At 35.8% G+C, this 23,044-nt stretch overlaps 1 protein-coding gene across 2 annotated transcripts in view; it reads right to left on the bottom strand.

Annotated features, from left to right (window-relative positions):
- The window catches only part of pax5.L (paired box 5 L homeolog), a 119,430-nt gene that overhangs the window by 53,451 nt on the left and 42,935 nt on the right, over positions 1-23,044 (bottom strand). The window contains exons 6-7 of one of the 2 annotated variants that reach the window (XM_041587520.1): positions 7,410-7,585; positions 6,998-7,000 (exon numbers count right to left, since the gene is read on the bottom strand). In XM_041587520.1, the coding sequence (XP_041443454.1) occupies positions 6,998-7,000; positions 7,410-7,585 (179 nt within the window). 2 annotated transcript variants of the gene reach the window in all.

Raw genomic sequence — 23,044 nt, 5'->3', positions numbered from 1 at the left:
CAGTAATTTTACTTTCATATCTAGTGATGGGCAAATTTATTCGCCAGGCGCGAATTCGCGGCGAATTTGCGCGATTCGCCGCCAGCGAATAAATTCGCGAAACTCCCGCGAAAATTCTCGGAAAAAATTCGCCGGCGTCAAATATTTTTTTTTCGAAAAACGAGACATCGGCGCCGTTTCGCGAATTTTTCGCCGTTTCACGAATTTCGCGCGAAATTCGCACATTTTTCTGCGAAACGGCGCAAATTCGCCCATCACTATTCATATCCTTTACCCTGTGGGTGTTTAATTTTATTTTGCTGTCATGAGGCCCTCGCTGGAAAAATGGTCTTACCATGTAATTGTCCCTGCAATGATCAGACATTGCAATTTCTTGTATGTAAATAGCATCCTGTTTGAATATGGGAACTATTACATTTAGCAGCTATGTGTGGAAGGGATTTACAGTAACATGCATTAAATCAGTTACTCTAACTGAGCCTGCTGAGTGCAGTACTCTTATGTTGCTATATATACTGTATATATATATATATATATATATATATATTTTTTTTTTTTTTTTTTTTTTTTTTTCAAAAATAAATATATAAATAGTTTTTAGCTGTTGCACTAAACACTGCAAAATAGTGAATGCTTTTGTTCTTCAAAGCAAATGGATTGCAATAGAAGATAGCATTACATAATCAAATTACCATTAACTGGTATACCCCCTGTACAATTATTTTCTTATTATCATTAGATTGAGATATAACCAGCCAAAACAATGATCCATTAATAGTTAGTACACAGAGAAAGCATTGCCAATGTAAATGGGAAAATACTGTTTTTAAATATAAATTACCAGATGAAGAAATTAAAAACAATAGGAACATCCAAGATATATAATAAATGGCACTAAGTATACCCAGGCGCAGTAACCTGTGGCAACCAATAAGATGTTGACCAGTAAATGCTATAGTTAAATGGACTTGTAGCAAACTTTTATTACACAACCTCAAAAGGGAAGCCAGGCACAGCTTCATGCTGGCTGAGGGCTCATAACTGGGGGCGGACAAAGCTGCTGGCTAGGGTTTGGTAGTTGGGGTTTAGTTACTAGTGTGGGGGTGGAGTTGATTTAATTTTAACCAGTTAGGGAGGGTATTCAATTTGGATATCATAATTGGAGTCCAACCCACCTTCCCTTGGGGTTGGACTCCAATTATGATATCCAAATTGAATACCCTCCCTAACTGGTTAAAATTAAATCAACTCCACCCCCACACTAGTAACTAAACCCCAACTACCAAATCCTAGCCAGCAGCTTTTGGAGGACAAAGCTGCTGGCTAGGGTTTGGTAGTTGGGGTTTAGTTACTAGTGTGGGGGTGGAGTTGATTTAATTTTAACCAGTTAGGGAGGGTATTCAATTTGGATATCATAATTGGAGTCCAACCCACCTTCCCTTGGGGTTACCCCTTTTGTGCTAGTTGTCACAATGGTGGCCAGTGGCAGTGGGATACAGGTTAAGTTAAACAGGTGAGTATTTGGGGCTCATTTTGCAGTGCAGAGTTCACCAAGTCCTAAGTTGGCAGTGGGACTTGGTTGGCGTGGGTCTCTGGGAGTTGTTGGTTGAGGCATGAGATCCAACGTACCCATCATGCTCGAGAGCACAAGTAGATCGACATGTAGATATTGTTGGTTCATTGCCAGGGACCTTGCAGGTGTTAATTTTACTGTTGTGTTTATGTTATGTCCTTGTAAATATTTATTGTGATAATACTGTTGTTATGTATTTGGTATTTATATTTATGTTTATGTTTCTCTAATAAAGCTGTGGCCGAAACATAAAAATCCAACAGAAAAAGTAGGGTAAAATGTGTTTATTTCTAGGGGAGTGGTTGAAAGGAAAGTGAGGCAGGTATTTGGCCCTGCCCAGGCCATGTCTCCTATTTACCGGTAGAGAGAAATCTGGGGTATCTTTGCAGTTGTTGTTAAGCTGTATTTTTTATTGGATATGATTTTTTCAAAACTGGGTTCTTTGGAAAACTCTATATTGAAGTACAGATAAGTCGACAAACTCCAGGGGGATCATTATTGGATGAATGTGATCACTAATTATAATATTATGTCAACACTAAAAGCTGTATCTTTTATCAAGGTTGATAATGGTTTTATATGATTCAGAATTTCCTATGCTGAATATTTCCTGCTAGAATTCCTAGCAGTTACATTAAAATATTGTGAGGCTTATAGAATATTCTACAAGAAGGTGAAATATGATAGCTGCATCCCTAATGACTTGCCACAAAAAAAGGTTCAGCGTTAACTAGGAAAAATTAAGGTGAAATTGTATACAAATTAGCTAATTAGCTCACAAATCTAGTTAAAAGGAGCCCTTCATTGTATTGGCCTTGTAATTCATTTTACCCCTTAAGCATTAAAATGGTTTGAACAAATAAAGATAACATTTTCTTATCAACTTTGGCGAGAAAGCAATAATCGTGTAGAATTGAATGAAACCTTTATTTTACTGTTTTAATTCAGTATTATAACATTATTTCTATTAGAGGATTTTCAGTTATTGGGAAGGCAAAACTGGTATGTTAATTTTGCTTAAATAAAGGATTATTTTTAATACTACTAATGAATAAATTAGCTTTTACTCAAAATGTATGTTTAATAAGTTGTCGTTGTGTACTTCTCTTTGTTGGCAAAATACCCATGTCAACTTTTTATGCTAATTAAAAAATGTTCCATAATCTATAAGAATGAAGTTCACGGTACAATAGGTCCCAGAGAGCAGAGGATGCGTTATATGATCATAACTGGAACAGTAAACAATTTAAATAAGATAGTCTGTGGCATATTTTAAAGCGATAGTCACTTTTTTTTTACAGATGTTACTGAATATCTGTAAGAGATCCCCTGTGACCAATAATATTTTAGTATTCTTTTTTATTCCATTCAAATTGAACACAGTTTATAACATCCAATTTACCATGTTTACACACTGATTTCCCCAGAAATGTCTTTGTCATACATTAGCAACCTGCAGAATTGCACCTTAATTTATATGGACCACACAACCAATGCATTAAATACCTATAAAGTGTCCCTATAATAAAGGGCCTGATACTTGCAAGTAGCTTTTTATGTCAAAATATAGTTTCCCTCATTAATGGGAAACATTGCTTACAGCAAATCATACATGGACTGATGCAGGGTTGGACTGGCCCAGTGGGACACTGGAAAATAAATGATGGACCCCGCCATGCCAGATTCACTCTCCTTCTGTAATCGTGTGTTCTGCCCCCTGACCTCCCGCTCAGCCCGAGAAGAGGCAGGGGACCTGGTGGTTGCGGCTGGGGTGGGGGACCTGGTTTAGGGACCCCTGAAGTTGCAGCTCTGGTGGGTCCTTGACCCCCCAGTTTTTTTGGGGTACTACAGGAATTTGTTATGTAAATTATTAGGACACTTGTCTATGTCATGTTTTTAATGGGGTTGTTTGTACTGTGATGAAATGCTTGGAGGTTTTGTGGACTTTGAAATGAAAGATCAATTTCCATGTAATGCAGTATGAGGAACTCTGTTTACTCTTTACAGGACACAATACATAATATTTGGAGCAATTCTATGCAGCTGACTGGGGAAATTAGCACTGAGACACAATTTAAAGTGATACAGCATGTGAAGCATTGTCAAAAAATTCTCTACACTTTCCATTGTGGACTATGATGCACATTTGGAGCACCATGGACAACGTAATATAGGTATATTGTTTTCTTAACATTTCAGTTAAACATATTAAAAATAAGGGTTTTATTGTAAGGTTAGTTTAACTGACTATACAATACAAATTCAATATATAGAAGACAGCTGTGAAATGGAAGAGGATAAATATCCTGAACCATATCTATACAAAAAAAAACTCCTACTGCATTTAAGACATGGGGAATGTAGGATTACCTTAATGAGGACTAGATCTTTGTTATCCGGAACTCTTGGCTCAACTCAAAATAGAAATTGACTTCCAATATAAAAAAATCACTACACGGCTAATTTAAACAATTGCCCCCTTTAATGAATATTTGTAGACTAATATATAATGATATATACTTTAGGAGACCATATTGTCTAATGGGGCATATAATTCAACCCATGGCGCTATTATCCTGTGTATGAGACTCAATAATACTTTGGTGTATTCCCTGTACTCATTTGCAGATTTTTTTTTACATGAACCAACATTGCTTAACATTGATTGAGTTTTAGTTTAACTTGCTCTCTGCATTGACATTGCTTGTTCTCCCCACTGTTGTTCCACCCGAGTCCAAAAACCCACTAGAAGGTCAACCAGCTCCCTTGTTTGTGTTCTTGTGTAAATGTCATAGGGAAATTAAATGTATGATTCTTTGGAGCAGGAACTAATGGAGCATACTCCAAGTGCTGCATATTTTGTCAGTTCTGTTCAATTAAATGACAGTAACAAAAAAAAGCCAAAACACTATGGTATTTGGTGTTGCAGCACATAACCAAAGAACCTACATTGGGAGTAACAACATTTCCAGTATGCAGCAAATCCTTGCAGCAAAGAGTTTTTTTCACAATAGATTATATTAAGAATCCAATAAAACATTAACTATCAATATAAATTATTAAATTATCATGTTTACTACTAAAAAATCCAGACTGGATTTTTTTATGTAAGAGATGCCCTAGAACGTTAAATAACTGGCGTTAGGCATAACATGTTTCAGCTTTCACTACATTCCTTTTTAGACTGTATACTTTTCTTTGTCTTTTCGAAGTATATTAAAGAACAATATAAATACATTTTGCTACTTCATTAACAAGACTGGGGGGAGGTGAGGAAAGACTTGCATGAATCCTACAGTTATAGTGACAAGAGCATCTTAGAACTTGACCTGCTTCTTACTTCTGCCTCATGCAAATACAGATTCAGACAAAGGCGAGCAAGGGCAGACTCATGCGGTTTGATAGCGGCAGAAAGTATTACTGACTTGACAGCAGCAGGCTACTGGCTGAAAGAATTGGAAATACAATATTTTCCAAACTAATGTGCATTGAGAAACCACTGCATAGCAATAATGAAACGTTTACATGGATAATATCCTAAAATGATTCTTTTTTTATATTAGCTATTTTCTAATTAGTGCTGCTCAGTATTCTATTACTAAAAATACAAAAAATAGATGCACTTGCTCTAAAATACTATTTAAAACATGCTGGTGAGCAATTATTTCAAAGCTACTTCAATTTACCGAATGACACATTTTACCTTTGTATTTCTTTAAAAGAACAATATGTCAATGTGTGTGTATGTTTAATACACATGTTAATGAAATATAACCTTGTATCTGTCACTCAATAATTAATATTTCTCTGATGATACAGCCATCCTCCAAAGAGACAGCCCTGACATGTACCCAACTGACATCCATATCTTCCACGTAAAAACCCATCATAGTCTGCAATCTGTTTATATTAAAAAGCCAGCAATTCGCACTCGTGCCTTCTGCTGTTCATAGGTGAACAATACTTGAAGTCTGTGCAACCTCTGCTGTCCAGTCAGATGTGTGTTATTTATTCCCTGTCTGAGGAATATTAATTATACACCTTAGAGTTCTGTGACCTATATGTTAATATTATAACACTCTATGGGTATGGGATCCATCTGGAAACCCATTTTCCAGAAAGCTCCAAATTACGGAAAGGCCATCTCCCATAGACTCCATTTTTATCCAAGTTTTTAAAAATTATTTCCTGTTTCTCTGTAATAATAAAACATTACTTGATCCCAACTAAGATATAATTAATCCTTATTGGAAGCAAAACCAGCCTATTGGGTTTATTTAGGGGGCACATTTACTTAGCTCGAGTGAAGGATTAGAATGAAAAATACTTCGAATTTCAAAGGTTTTTTTAGCCACTTCGACCATCAAATTGGCTACTTCGACCTTCGACTACGACGTCAACTTTGAATCGAACGATTCGAACTAAAAAACGTTCGACTATTCGACCATTCAATAGTCGAAGTACTGTCTCTTTAAAAAAACCTTTGACTACCTTCTTCGTCACCTAAAACCTACTGAGCACCAATGTTAGCCTATGGGGACCTTCCCCATAGGCTTTCCTAGCAATTTCTGATCAAAGGAAAATCGTTTGATCGATGGATTAAAATCCTTCGAATCGTTCGTAATGCAGTAAATCCTTTGACTTCGATAATCGAAGTTGAAGGAATTTACTTTGATGGTCGAATATCGAGGGTTAATTAACCCTCGATATTCGACCCATAGTAAATGTGCCCCTTAATGTTTACATGTTACAAAAAGTATGAAGATTCAAATTATGGAAAGATCTGTTATCTGGAAAACCCCAGGTCCTAAGCATTTTGAATAACATATTCTATGCCTGTACAACATCAAATTCTACTGGCATCCACCAAACCCAAACTCATACATTAGACTGCCAAATGGTAAAGTGTGATCAACAACCTTTGAGTTTTCATCGCACCAAAGTAAAATTCCAATGACCTTTACATCACTCCAGTCAATGCATTGCACATGGCACCATAAGACTTTTCTGAAAGTGTTCACCCATACTCCCTGTCAATAGTTCTTGATGCCAAGAACAGCTTAGAACGCATCACTAGGGAGCAGATTTATCAAGGGTCATTTTTTTTTTTAATTTCAAGTTTATGGGAGTTTTCATAAACTCCCATAAACTCTAAATTCGACCCTTGATAAATATGCCCCTAGATGCTCCAACTGATGACTTTACTTTTGACCATATTGTGGATCTGGGTACTTTTGGTAACATACATAGAGGGGCACATTTACTAAGCTCGAGTGAAGGATTCGAAATGAAAAAAAATTCTAATTTCGAAGTATTTTTTTGGGTACTTCGTCCATCGAATAGGCTACTACGACCTTCGACTTCGATTTGAACGATTCAAAATTAAAATCGTTTGACTATTCGATAATTCGATAGTCGAAGTACTGTCTCTTTAAAAAAACACTTCTACTACATACTTCAGTAGTTTAACCCTTCCGAGGTACAATGTTAGCATATGGGGACCTACCCTAACACTTTTCTAAGCTTTTTTTGATTGAAGAAAAATCCTTTGCGCTAAATCCTTCGAATTCTAAGGATTTAAATTTGAGGGTTTATTAACCCTCGATATTTGACCCTTAGTAAATGTGCCCCATACAGTTATGTTTCTGTCTGAGTGTCTTTATAGCGCTAACAAAATGTTAGTATAATTAGAGACAATGGTCACAGAATTAAACTATAATCAGTTAAATTGTATAGAATGTACTGATAAAACTATCTTAACATAATATTCTCCCTTCTGGCTTCTAAAATGATGCTTAAACCTATTATGAAATGAAAATTAAAATAGGTACAATACCTGCTCAGGCTTGATAGGTTCAGTACTAGTAAAGATATCAGTGTAATGTTGTCTTTCAAAAACTCGATCTAATACGTCCAACTGCTGCTGAGTAAAGAGGTCACCTCTCATCTGTTTTCTTAGGAAATCTCTGCCTGGAAGCGAATGACCATTTGGGATAGGAGATTCTTGAATACCTGCAATAAAATAATAACATTAGATGAGCACAATGGCACAATGATAGCTGTCTTTCAGTGGGGGGTTGTAGGTTTGATTTCAAGCAAGACACTAGGGGGCCGATTCACTCAGCTCGAGTGAAGGATTCGAATGAAAAATACTTCGAATTTCGAAGTATTTTTTGGGTACTTCGACCATCGAATGGGCTACTTCGACCTTCGACTACGACCTTCGACTTCGATTCGTACGATTCGAAGTAAAAATCGTTCGACTATTCGACCATTCGACCGTCGAAGTACTTTCCCTTTAAAAAAAACTTCGACCCCCTACTTCGGCAGATAAAACCTACCGAAGTCAATGTTAGCCTATGGGGAAGGTCCCCATAGGCTTGGCTAACTTTTTTTGATCGAAGGATTTTCCTTCGATCGTTGGATTAAAATCCTTCGAATCGATCGTTTAATCGAACGAAAAATCCTTCGATCGATCGAACGAACGTTTAGCGCTAAATCCTTCGACTTCGATATTCGAAGTCGAAGGATTTCAATTCGAGGGTCGAATTTCGAAGTATTTTTTACTTCGAAATTCGACCCTTAGTGAATCGGCCCCCAACTGCATGAAGTTAAAATGTTCTTCCTGTGACTGTGTGGGTTTCTTGCATTTTCCAAATAAAATAGGTTTAAATCATAATAATTCCAAGTCAACAAGCATGTAAGGAATTACCATAAAATCCATGCTTCTCCATTTTATAGCTATTGTCTGAGTTGGCGCATTAATCAATTGCACCAGTCAGCTGGGACATTTGAGGTCATGTATTGACAATCCAGCAACTGATCTCCTGAATGTCAGTTAATAGGGAGTAAATGAAATGTTTTCTTGGGATTTAAAAAAAAAATCCTGGGAATAAAACAAACATACATTTGATGTGCTGTACAATAATTACAAGGAGGAAACAACCTTTTTCATCAAAATATGAAAAGTATAAAGTATGGTTCTGGGCAGTCAACAAAGTGAGATATATTGGATTAGTATTAGCAGAAATATAATATACACTTGCCTGGTCCTAGATTCAATAAAAGCTAGGGCGCTATCTGCAAAGGGTCTATATGTTTTCCCCATGTCTGTGTGAGTTTCCTCCAGCTACTCCAGTTTCCTCTGACACTCCAAAAACATACAGGTAGGTTTATTGGCTACTGATAAAATTGGTCAATGTAATACTGATACTGCAAACAGTATTAGCTCCAATAGGGTGGAGGGTGTAAAGCATTCGGAAATACATTGGTGCTATATAAACAAGGGATATTATTAATAATTAATAATAGTAATATGAAAGTATCAGATAAAACTAGTGCTTCAAAACTCTCATATGTTCTCCATAAAAACAAGAAATTTGCATGGATACAGGTTTTCAAGATTTCATACTCAAAAAGGAATACAATTGTAAATAGTTATACAATTTACTAGTAAAACAAGGACAAGGGATTTGTGAAAACGAAATTCACCTTTTTTAAATTTACTTTCATTTATTATATTAAAATGTAGTATATATTAAACAATATGTTTTTTCAATACATATGTTAAAACCAGACAACCAGAGATTATTCATGCCTTATTGCAGCAATATTCTCTTTGTAGAGCCAAGAGAACTAAAGACTGTGTAAAGTGCCACAGATAATTTGCAATTAGTAGAGTTAATTTTGCAATTAGTACTTTCCTCTGTGTATTATACTCTGCGGGTTGGTTTTACACTCATATGGAGAAAAATTTTACAGAGAGAAGTGAACATCTGTTTCCAGTGTACAATACTGTAAAAGCCTTAGATTATATCTTATATACGTCCACAAGGTCCACGTTATATATTGGGTCACTCATCTTTATGTGTTGTTTTCACTTAGAAAAGTTGTGAAACAAAATTCAATACATGGATTTCATTGTCAATAAAAATGTAAATACAAATGATTACTTATCTTGTGATATTTACAGTTTATTCTAATGAAACACATATATAAATATAAGACGATCATCTTGAGACACAGCTTTGCTTTCTTTGTTGCTCCCATTATTGAATTCCAAAATACTTTCTAACAGCTAGTGCGTTAATTTAGAAGCTTGCATGCATCTATACCTTACATGCACTTGCACTAAGGGGTAAATTTATCAAAGAGTGAAGTTCCGCCACTAGAGTGAAATTCCGCAGCTCTCCATTCATTTCTATGGGATTTTGAAAGGCGTATTTATCAATGGGTGAAAGTGAAATTTCACCCTTTGATAAATACGCCTTTAAAAAACCCCATAGAAATGAATGGGAAGTAGCGGAATTTCACTCTAGTTGCGGAACTTCACTATTAACTTCACTATTTGATAAATATACCCCTATGTATCTACTAAATTTTAAAGAATTGGATAATTAATATAATAGAAGAGAGCAGGACCTCACAACTTGGCCCTAGGACAAATACTGGAAATGAACTTATTAATATAGAACTTGCACAACACATAAACAGACTGTCTTCAGACTGTCTTCAAGTTACAAATAAGTACAGTATGACAATCAGTTCCAAAATGTATTCATTACTGGCAGCAATGAAGATGTTTTTAGATGCTAACTTCCAGGTATAATAAAAGGCACTAATTTTGCCCACGTGGCATGAGCATAGAAGCCAGACGCTTGCTTTGAAACAGGTGACCAGTAAATGCTGATGCTGATGATGCTATATGATGCTATATATGATAAGTTCTACTCAACAGAAATATCATCTTTCTCACATGCTGGCTATGGTCTTCTACAACAGACAGAGGTCTAACCACACATGGTGATCTATTTCCACAGAATTTGTACTCTAAGGGCCATATTTATTAACATTAGAGATAAACATCACCGGTGATGTTGTCTATAGCAACCACTCAGATATTTTCCGCTTTGACCTCTGCGCACACCTAGGCTTATAGTAAAATGATAAGACTTAATTTACAAAACAACAAATATAAGGAATTATTGGAGAGTTTATTTTGCGTTTTTACATCAAATCTCACAATAATTGGTGTCTGGTTTTTTTTTTTATCATTAGTAGGTGGAGATATTTTAAAGATATAAAGGCATTGACTTTCTGTGAAATGAGCCAGTCATGGGCAGAAATCAGTATTTAGCACACTGTTAACTTCCTGCAACATACATATGAACTTTAAATCTTCCTAAGGACATATCACATGTTGAAAGAATCTAATACCAGTAGTGTCCAACTATATTACATTGAGCCTCAGATAATTGCCTTACTTCACTGGAATGTTCAGACTAATTAAGATGGATGCCACCTCTGTCGTTTTACTCCTTATAAAAAGAAATGAATTACTGCTAAGAGCAAAGAGGATATTGTGGAATCAGGTCCAATTTAATAGGAGTAATTTGCTTTAACTTTGTCCTGAGATATTGTAAGAGCCAAGTTCCATCATGGTGGTAATGATAAAGCAATTTATGTGTACATTTAGGCTGACATCCCATGAATTCTCTTACTGTGTGATTATTATTAGTTATTCGACAGTCACAAATACCGGGATCTAAAATAATGTGGCTATACTGCATTGCATTTTGCAGGTCAAGAAAATTAAATGGGCTCAAATTATTTAAAAAAAAAGGAATAAAAACAAAGACAAAATTGAGTGGGTATGTAATCCAGTGAATGACTCCAGCTAATTTCTCACTAGCTGGTGCATTTCATGGAAGTCAAATGTGTCCATGCCCACCATCAGATTCAACTGCAAAGAAAAAATAAAAAAACATTGCTAGCCATTTCATATATTTTGATTTACATGGAAATACATACAACCCAGTTTTTCATCAGATGTGACAAAGGAAACAGGAAATAAAGCAAACCACTGAAAGAAATCTAGCTAGGGCTTGATTTATCTTAATGAAAATATAACTTTTGGATAAAAGAAATCTGGTATTAGGTGCATAATGCTCATTTCTCATAAGCCAATGTACCATGTATCTGACTCAAAGAAGATGAAAATTTCTGACTCAGCAGATGACATTTTCAGTCTACACTAACTACAATACATAAAGATCTCAGGATCACCTATCAACATTGCTCCTCCGATGTGACAGTACATGCCCAGATGGTTGGGCAGTATGGTCGAAATCATTCAAAGTCTCGAAGCAAATATGGATTTAAATGGCCAGTTTAAACTTTCTAACTATGTTTGCGTTGTTTAATCCAGTTTAATCTGCCATGAGATTACCATGAACTAATCCCTTTTTGTTAAACTGCTATGAGATCATTTATAATTAAATATTAGATTATGGATCAACAAAACGTATAGCCTAATGTGCATCTGCATCTGCTACTTTTGGCACCCAATACAAGTAGCTTATTAAAGGGGATGTTAAGTGAAGTGGACTATAGTTGGTTTGTTTTTCTAATTAGCATTAGTGCAACATTAATGCGTATTCTCATAGCAGTAACTATGCTGACTGTACAAATGCCAAAATCATGCTGTCCGTCAGAGCTAGAATGAGTTAAGGTGTTCTTTTAAGTTCGGTTACTGTTCTCCCAGTTGCAATGGCACAAAATATGTTCAAAATAAATGACTTTGTTTCTCTTGGAGAAGTATGATTGTGTTGCAGACAATAAAAAAAGAAACTAGAATTAAAAAAAAAAAAAAAGATATCAGAGATACCAAAAATACCTTTCATTTTGAGGAGATATCAGAGCATTTCAAAACCGCTGATAGAGTCTCGGTTCTTTCTCTATTATCCACTGAAAGCAGCAGGAGCCAGGAGCAGACTCTGCTAGATTATATTCCCCATAAGATGGTCAACGATATATATATCTGATCTTCAACCTCTATTGATTGACCAATTTCACAAGCAAAGACTGGTGAAATGAAGCTGAAATGAACATCATGCTTTAACTCATTGAACCTATCAGGCCTGAGTTAATCTCACTGCCCACTGTCTCTGATAGAATTCAATTGATCAATCATGTTTTGGTGATAGTACCATTTCACTGGTTTATTGCTTCTTCATTTCAAGGCTTGACCTGTTCAGTATACACAGACCAGCTGTCCTTTTCTGAGATGTACACAGATCACTTTCTGTGTGCCATAACAGTTCTTTTTCTGAATGTGTGAAATGAACACCATATGACTTTTTTTTTTTTTTCAAAGTTCAGTTTTTTAAAGTGCATTAGGAAAACTATTTACATAACACATGGTAAATATTATGTTTTAAGGTACTGTATATAATGTACATAATAAGGGGGTTGTTTTATTTTTATGTAACAGTTTTCTAGACATCTTTTTTCCTCTTAAGAAAACAATGTAAGAAGATTCATAGACTCAGTAACTAAGTAGTATAAAATGAATCCAGTGACTGATCTAATTCCCATTTTTAGAAACAGAAAGTTTTTAAAATATGTTTCACATTTCCAATTTGCATAGTTGCGGTTGCTCATTGATAATCAAGATACATGTCTCTAAGTTGTAAGCTTGCATTAAAATTGCATCTTCGCTTGCAAATTGGGACTGTAAATTCCCTATAACTCCATCCCCTATAAAGGAATTTAGAAAAAAAATCTAAAAATTATTATCTGTATATGACATAAACACATCCCAAACTGGTAATGAGAAGAAACAGAGAAACAAAAGATATTTCTTTGGAACTTAGTGAGCTGAAAAATACATATAAAGCATGGTCTTATAGCCTACTTTTCAAAAAAGTAAATTGCACAGACTGGCAAAGAAAAGAAAACTAGTATCCTCTGTGATTCTATTCATACTCTTTCATCAGCTCATTTAACACCCAGCTTCAAGCCTTCTCCAGCGCCTCAACCTTTCCTTGGTATTCTGTCCATCATTCCCTCAGTCTTTCTTCAAGTATTATAAAATCTTTAAAATTCTTTAAAGGTCTAAGAAAAACAATCTCTTCCAGAGCCATTATAAAAATTCCATATGGCTCAGGGCAGTCTTACACATTTACAATATCAGACCTTCCAAGGGTTTGTGCACATGCATATGCAGGACCAAGCAGACATCAATGTGAGTGGCAAATTGTGGCTTCGAAGTAGCTCTTCTTTGCCTTCCTGGAGCTCCAATATAAATATAATAAATCATAAGTAATTTGTAAGATTTGCATCTACTGTAAATAAAGAGGAGGAAGGTGCACAGTTGGTGCTCTTTGAACTACAGTAGATCCCCCATTTTAAGTTTTTCAGGGAACCAGAAAAAGATGGTGTAAAATCCAGGAAAATGTAAAATCAGGAAATGTATTATGCATAATATATAGGTGGGACCACAAAACAATAATGTAAAATGAGGGGAAACTTAAAATCAGGGGATGTAAAATAGGGGTTCTACTGTATTATACAGCATGAAAAAAGTATAGCAATATAAATAACGATCCAATGTTATAGTATAAGGGAATAGTATCAGTGGCTGTGGTAAATTGCAAGGATTTTTGCTCAGATTGTATTTTGCATACTCTGCACATGGTGCACACAAGCGGTTTTGGGTAGGGCATAGGTGTGAAGGGTTTGCTTTTGAGAATAATATGCATCTGAGAGTAGTAACATGGTTCTAACAAGTAATATGAGTACTGGGGGATTAGATATACAGAAGATGGCACTATTCATTTCAGTTAAAAGGAAAATTGGAAAACAACGCAAGTTATCTGAAACTGTAATTATTCGTTTTTAAGAATCCAAGTGGGCATCACTCCCTGTCTGCATACATATGTGGCCCAGTTACTATGACCCTGGTAACAAGGGGCCCCTAATTCATTCCCTTAGTAACCATTCACATGGTCACATTCACCTGATTGGCTGCACCACTGAATAGCATTGGCAAGATAAAATAAAATCTCAGGATTTTCATAGATTTATATATTTCTATGCAGCATAGAGTATATGGTACAGAAATGCACAGAAACGTATGGCAGGAAATAGCCAAATGGCATGTGGCAAAATTGTGGGGAAAAAGGTCCTTGCACTAAAGAGCTTACAAACAAAACTAGAAGCAAGTTCAAGAGGTGGAATTCACTGCTAGATTACATTGCATGCCGGTTGTGATATACAACATCAGTAAAGTCTTTGTTATTGTAAGTCCAGCAAGCCCTTGTAATCCTCAGTCGACAGTTATCTTCTGCAAGCATGATTTTTTTATATTTTTTTTCAGTATTGAAATGACTTGCTTCAGATAGTGTGAAAGAGTGTGAAAGAGTTAAGGAAATGATCTTCCTGCCTTCCCCCCCCCCCATTGCACGTGGATCATCTGGTACACTGCCCAGCTTATGACTGCTGGACTCCAGGCCGAAACACCTCCCCTGAGCTCCTGAGAAAGCTGGCATCAGTTGTAGCCATAACAAACTCAATTGTTCTCAGCAGTGCTCCAACAAATAGAGTCATTAATTACGGTCTCTCTCTCGCCCGCCGTTGGCTGCAGTGGCAATCAATGTGAAACCGCTCATTGCCTTCTCTCGGGGAGCAAAGACAGATGCCATAAAAACAAACTGCAGAATGAGAAGAACCCTGCCAGTTAGGCAGCAGCAAGTTGTACCCTGTAACAGCCGTCACGCTGCTTCTGTGTGTGTGGCTACATTTATTTGGGCTACATCAGCCATGGGGGAAGGTATCCCATTAAGCGATTATTTTTATCTTATAACGTCAATTTACTTATACTGATTGGCTTCCTGCAGCCAAATATCAATTAAATTGCAAATGCCTGCCGAAGCGTATTTTCTCTGTCTCTTCCATTTCCACAACCTTTTCTTTCCCCCCTTCTTCTTCTTCTTCTTCTTTTCTGCGTTCGCACATAATTTAATTTATTTCCTCTCCTGTATCTCAAAAGGAAATCTACTTCTAGAAGGCCATTTGCCCTCTGCTCTGAGTACTTGAGGGGATCTCGTATACCGTCAACATTTACAAGGGCAGTAGAAAATCTATATAGCCATATAACAAATTGTGTATTAGCTGTAATGCCGGTAATTTGGATTTTAAATACAGCACATATTGTTGTGCATCCATCTTTAGTTCATTAACACGCTATCTGCTTAATGTTCTCACGGTTACATTTTTCATTTGCAAAGGATTAGTTTATTAGCTAGAAACACTTACGACATCCCCAGAGAACAAGCTCTAATTCTCCGTATTTTTATCCTGTGTTGAAATTGATCATCAGGATGAGCCTTTAATGTGGTCTAAATGATTTAAGAGCTTGCTGTTGGTGCAAAGCTGAGTCTAAGCAGATGCAGACATTAAAATAATATTTTATTCTACAGACATCAGTCCAATGAATGGAATCATCTACAAAGGGAGGAAAAGTGATAATAGGAGGCAGGCTTATGCTTTGTAAACGAAATATATCACTTAAATGCAATTGGATATTTTTGGATCTACAATTTTATTAGTTATAAGATCACATTTTAGAAACTGTCTTGCCAAAGCCAGCAATAGCAAGCATTCATTCCATCTGGTTGTCTGTATTTTTAGAATAAATAGGCTCCTCCCACTTCTATTTACACGAACCATTAAATCAGCAAAGGTAAACACTTCTGCATAGCACACAAAATATTTTTTTCTAACCTCGGCACATAATAGTGCATAAAAACGAGCGATATATAAAAGTAACAATGACAATATAGTGACAATGACAATATGTTGCCAAAGGAATGCAAGTAGTTTTCACTGACACCCTTGAGATATGTTCTTTATCACACTATTCCTACAACTTTGTTTATAACCTTTCATAACCCCATGATCCAGTACACGGGCTTCCTGTAAAATTTCTTATCCTGTATTTATTTCTCCATGTCAGAGATTCACTTCCTGATAGGGAAGTGTGCCTAGATCTTTATTTAGTCTTTACCCATTTGGGGATGGTACTTTTTTTTTTTTTTTGGATTATATAGTTACATAGTTACATAGTTGAATTGGGTTGAAAAAAGACAAAGTCCATCAAGTTCAACCCCTCCAATGGAAAACCCAGCAAACATACACACGCCCCTCCCTACTTTTAATTAAATTCTATATACCCATACATATACTAACTATAGAGCTTAGTATCACAATAGCCTTTGATATTATGTCTGTCCAAAAAATCATCCAAGCCATTCTTAAAGGCATTAACTGAATCAGCCATCACAACATCACCAGGCAGTGCATTCCACAACTTCACTGTCCTGACTGTGAAGAACCCCCTACGTTGCTTCAAATGAAAGTTCTTTTCTTCTAGTCTAAAGGGGTGGCCTCTGGTACGGTGATCCTCTTTATGGGTAAAAAGGTCCCCTGCTATTTGTCTATAATGTCCTCTAATGTACTTGTAAAGTGTAATCATGTCCCCTCACAAGCGCCTTTTTTCCAGAGAAAACAACCCCAACCTTGAAAGTCTACCCTCATAATTTAAGTCTTCCGTCCCTCTAACCAATTTAGTTGCACTTAGTCTCTGCACTTTCTCCAGCTCATTTAGTGTATAACTTGCATTTATATTATTTTTGCCAAAGTGCATAACCTTGCATTTATCAACATTGAACCTCATTTTCCAGTTTGCTGCCCAGTTTTCCAATTTAGACAAATCACTCTGCAAAGTGGCAGCATCCTGCATGGAACCTATAGTTCTGCACAATTTAGTATCATCTGCAAACATAGAAACAGTACTTTTAATACCCATCTCCAGGTCATTAATAAACAAGTTGAAAAGCAAGGGACCTAGTACAGAGCCCTGCGTACTCCACTAACAACACTGGTCCAATTAGAAAACGTTCTATTTACCACCACTCTTTGTAGTCTATCTTTTAGCCAGTTCTCTATCCAGGTATAAATACTATGTTCCAGGCCAACATTCCTTAATTTAGCCAGTAACCTTTTGTGTGGCACTGTATCAAATGCTTTAGCAAAGTCTAAGTAAATCACATCCACTGCCATCCCAGAATCGAGGTCCCTGCTTACCTTCTCATAAAAAGAAATTAAGTTAGTCTGGCAGGATCTATTACGCATAAAACCATGCTGGCACATATAAAAACAATAAACCAGTTTCTGCCAAAAAAAATGGTAGAAATGTGGTTAGAATGAAGTAAGTTCTTGTAAAAGTATTTCTTGATTCATCTTTCTTGATTTACATGTGCAATTATATCTACATAGCTCCACCACCAGATAAGTGAATAGCAAAACTACAATTAAAAACAATAAAGCAACTTCACTACATTAGTTTATAAAAGTGGCACTATAATTGGTGACCATACATGTATCATGACACACTTTTTAAGAAACTGAAATCTATGTTAACTATATTTAAGAAGTATCAAATGCTATAAAGCAATCAACACTGTTTCTATAATTATGCTATCAATATGATCCCCTTTCTTTTATTCAAGGTGCCATATTAATATATCATTCCTTAATTATTGCCTGGAAGTTGCCCTTAAAACACAACTCTACCCTTACACAAACCCTGCACACAGCCCCTCACTAAAGCACCAATGGAGTCAACTTTGCTCTCAAATGCAAATAATACCCATCTGTTCTTTGGTAAAACATAGTTCATACTTTGTACTGTTTCATTACAAATATGGGGCCACCATGCACACAATGGAGCTATAATTGTTACACATACTGTAGACAAACTACAGGCTTACCCAATAAAGCCTCAGTTTTATTTATATATTTAGTTTAAAATGAAGGTCTGCTTATAGTGTTTGTTAGCTGCATTGTTTTGAAAATCCTTTACTAGAGTTGATTTATGGAAGGAAATTTTAGAAGTTAATTTTTTTATAAGGTTACTTCAACATGGAATTAAAAACAAAGGGATTTACAATTCAATAAAAGTATAGAAGAAGACAAACAAAATATTAGAGGGATGGAAGATAATAAAAGAAAATTGGCCACAGATCTGCTATTGACAAACATCCATTCCAGAGCTGATCCTTTTTCATGATCACTTTATCATTTAATGGCAGTTTTCTTGCCAATTCCACGGAAGGCAGTTTCACAATTGTGTGCATTAGCACTCGTATAAAACTGAGATAACGGAGGATGGTGTGAATAGAAACTAGCTGTGAATCTTCCAGGGAGATCAAGAGTTCTTTGTTTGTTTTCTATCTTTCTTTCCCTCCAACATTCGCATCAGCCTTTTCACCGTTTCCTATCCTTCTTCAATTTCCAAAGCACTTGTTTGCCTTTTGATAAATGAACATTACACTTCACATTCTAGGCTGGAATACAGACCACAAAATGAAGAAAAGGTTGTGAGCACACATCCTGCAATGCCTCTGCATTCTACACTATATTATATTTTTAACCCACTTGGCACCAGGAAGGTTTGCTTTGTATAGAGCTGCACCCAGGAGTTTATTAAGGTTCTAATAAGAAAAATTATGATCCAGACTTGTGCACGATGTATAGGGAAAACCAGCCGGGGAAAACATACAAAGTCAATTAAATACATCCAACATGCAGTTCCTGTTGTTGGACTAAGTTCCCAGTGCCCCTGACAGCTTTGCTTTACTGGGTGCTAGGAAATATATAGTCCAGTAACTCCTAGAGATTATGTTGGTGTCAGAATATGTTGTTTAAAGTTTTGACCTTTTGTAATTAATTAATACATTCATTTCAATGTATGTATGCTAAAACCACACCTTCAGACTAGAAGAAAAGAACTTTCATTTGAAGCAACGTAGGGGGTTCTTCACAGTCAGGACAGTGAGGTTGTAGAATGCACTGCCGGGTTGATGTTGTGATGGCTGATTCAGTTAATACCTTTAAGAGTTGCTTGGGTGCTTTCTTGGACAAGTATAATATCCAAGGCTATTGTAATACTAAAATCTACAATTAGTAGTTATTTGTATTTATAGTTTATGATAGTGTGTGGAGGGGTCATGTGAGTGTGTGTGTGTGGGTGCTGGTTGAGGGGTTGAACTTGATGGACGTTCGTCTTTTTTTCAACCCGACTGAATTATGCAACTTTCACTATTTATGGTTTTAGAGTTTGTGAGTTTAGTTGTGGTTTCAAAAACCTCTAAACCCGATAAAATCCAACCTTTGTTCAATAGGCCTCCAAGTGTCATGTAAGGAACATTTTGCAACAGTCATAAATACAGAAAAAAATATATGTATATATTATATATAGTATATTATGGGGCCCATTTACTTAGTTCGAGTGAAGGAATAGAGGAAATATAGTTCGAATTCCGAATGGTCGAATATATGGCTACTTTGACCATCGAATGGGCTACTTCGACCTTCGACTACGACTTCGAATCGAACTAAAAATCTTTGACTATTCGACCATTCGATAGTCGAAGTACTGTCTCTTTAAAAATTTCTTCGACCCCTAGTTCGCCACCTAAAACCTACCGAGGCCAATGTTAGCCTATGGGGAAGGTCCCCATAGGCTTCCTAACAATTTCCTAACAATTTTCTGATCGAACGATTATTCCTTCGATAATAGCGCAAATAATAATAGCGCAAATAATAATAGCTCAAAATCCTTCGTCTTCGATTATTAACCCTCGATATTCGACCCTAGGTAAATGTGCCCCTATGTGTAATATTTTAATTTTCTACAAAAGTAATATTGATATGGAAGTATATTTATTATTCAGTACAACAGGAAAATACTCATGGTCTTCTGCTGTAATAAAATTGTTAAAGACAAATAATCCCCAAAAATCTGATTTCAATTTCTGCCTTCATTTACTATAGAATGTCATGTGCTATGCTTTGGGCGAAGTAAAATATATACAGCATGGAACTGCATGGGTTGAATTGTTTGATATAAAGTGGCCACTCTGACCCCTCCCTTTAAACAGATGTAGTTATGAAACACTATCTAGGAGCATATGTTTTATTTATATAGTTTCTGTTCTAAACTATAGTCGTTTCTTTACCCATGCTCGGGACCTGGTGTTTTCCGGATAAGGGGTCTTTCTGTAATTTGGATCTCCATGCCTTAAGTCTACTAAAAAATAATTTAAGCATTGATTAAACCCAGTAGGATTATTTTGCCATCAATAAGAATTCGTTAGTTGGAATCAAGTACAATGAAATCCCTGCTAAAATATGAATTATTTTATTAAAATGGAGTTTATGGGAGATGGTCTTTATGTAATTTGGAACTTTCTGGATTACGGGTTTCCGGATAATGGATCCTACACCTGTATAGACACCTATATGTGTTTCATTCCTGAGCCTAATGCAGGGGGTAAAATGTGCACACTTGTCATACTAAATAATGTATTTCAGCTGATACAAGTGAAAATATCCCCACTATTTTACCTGCCAGACATAACGGCATCACGTTTTCAAAATCCTACTCCCTGCTCAAAAATTGAAATATGAACAGGGTTCCATAAAAGAAAATACCTTCGCTGAGAGACATTAGAACATATCACCCCCCTACTTTCATACAAACATTTTTACACATCAAAATGAAATAAGGTAGACATACAGTATTGCTCATTTAATTTCTGTCATTTTCTTTTGTAACAAAAATCCTAAATGCTCTGTAACAAATATCTCATTTATTTTTGTCCTATGGTCAAATATTGGTGATTTGACTTGGTATTTACAAAGGAATTTGTCACTTGGCTATCAGCCTAATATTAGCATGACAACTTTATCTTGTATTCGATTTTTAGATTCCATAAAACCGGCCTATATTATTTTAAATTTAAGTAGGGAAAAGGGAAGCCAAAAAGATTGCTGTTTTAATCTCAGTTTTTTCATATATGTGTACAAATCTTGAATGATACATCATCAGTTTTCTGTTTTTTCTGCCATTACATAATCGAGAAATCACATATTTATTAAAGTTAATAATACATGCATATGTGCTTTGAAACCTTTTGCTTGTATTTCATTTTCCTTTTTTTGTCATAAAAATGTATGAACATGTTAAATATGTATCACACCCTCACCATTTTCTACATCTTTTGCCTTATAGGAATATACAAGATACACAGCAAGCTAGTCTTGATATTTTTTCGGAATCCAATATTTTGAACAAAAAATCTCAAGTAATGTTATAGCTTTTGAAACCAAATTAAATAATCTTTTTTTTACTCAATTTATACTACTCTGAAATCATGTTTCCCCTTTGTGTCAGTCTTCCATTATTTGTCCTATCTCACAAAGTGAAAACAACTGAACCCCTACCAAGTCACATCTGCTCTAAGTCCACATTATTGCAGGGAAAAAAATGACACCCTGAGCCCTATAAACTAATAAAGATTGTGCGATTTGGCTTGCCCCTGTTGTTACCAAGCAGGCAACCCACTGGGTTAAAGGCTGGTGACATCTGTTTAAAAGATGTCAGGAGTTAGGAGGACAAAGAGGTAATAAATCAACTCTATACAAGTTACGCTGGAATTGTAAAAACCTTCAATTCTATGAGTCCAAGAAGCTAGCTCCAAATCTGACAATAATAGATATAGAAAGTTTAAAAATTGCCAACCTTTTTGAAGACTTATTTACTGCTATCTTATACTTCTGTCTCAAAAGATAATCTTCCTTTATTTCAGTTCTGGTCTTTTTTAAATGATTTTCTTTTGCTGGATATTAGTGATGGGCGAATAAATTCGGCAGGCATGGATTCGCAACAAATTTCCAAGTTTCGCCAACCTGCTAATGTTTTCTCAAAACTGCGTCAAAAATTCATCAGCGAAAAATCCATTGTTACAAAAAAATTGTTGCATCAAATTTGTTGCGCATAAAGAAATGAACGCATTAGAAATTATTCAGACGCCCATTGACTTTAATGCATCTGGACAAAATAGTCACTTGAATAAAAATTCATGCTAGCGTCCGAAAATTGTCGTACGTCATAATTGTTTTGATGCCCATTGACTTCTATGTGTTTCACGAAGATTCGCCCATCACTACTGGATATAAATATTTACATATTGGAACAGTGTGAAAGCCAGTTATATGGTGGTACTACACTGAAAATGGTGACAAAGCATGCTTCAGTGCTAGCTGGCCAACTGAATCATAAGATTATTGGAGTTATGTCTACGTTTGCCCAGGGGCATTAACCCATAGCAATCAATGAGCAGGTAGAATTTACTGGTCACCTGTTTAAATCCAAGTATCCTATTGGTTGTCATTGGTTAGTACAAACAGTACCTTATATTACATATGGGGGTGCATGTTATGGTAAAACTGTGAGCCAATGCTGTATGCAAGTATGTGCTATGGAATATGGATTTAAACCAAATATAGCTATTTGCATCAGATTATACATCTAAAGAAATCTTTCATATTAGTATGACTTAGAGAGAACTTCACCAAGTTTATATATAAGTTTAAAAAAAACAATGAATAAAACATCTCTTAGATTTTCTTACCAGCACAGACCTGAGACCTAGCAAGGGTGATATTATTTGTTGCTGAAATGCAACTGAAACTATCAGAACTTTTCTACTTTGGCTAAATACAAAAATGTTTTCAAGCCTTTATTAATATTAAATCCACCAATGAAGTAGGATGAAGTAATAA

Source organism: Xenopus laevis, chromosome 1L, assembly GCF_017654675.1.
Source record: "Xenopus laevis strain J_2021 chromosome 1L, Xenopus_laevis_v10.1, whole genome shotgun sequence".
Lineage (NCBI taxonomy): Eukaryota > Metazoa > Chordata > Amphibia > Anura > Pipidae > Xenopus > Xenopus laevis.
The sequence above is the reverse complement of the archived record's forward strand: the minus strand, read 5'-3'. Positions and strand labels throughout refer to the sequence as shown.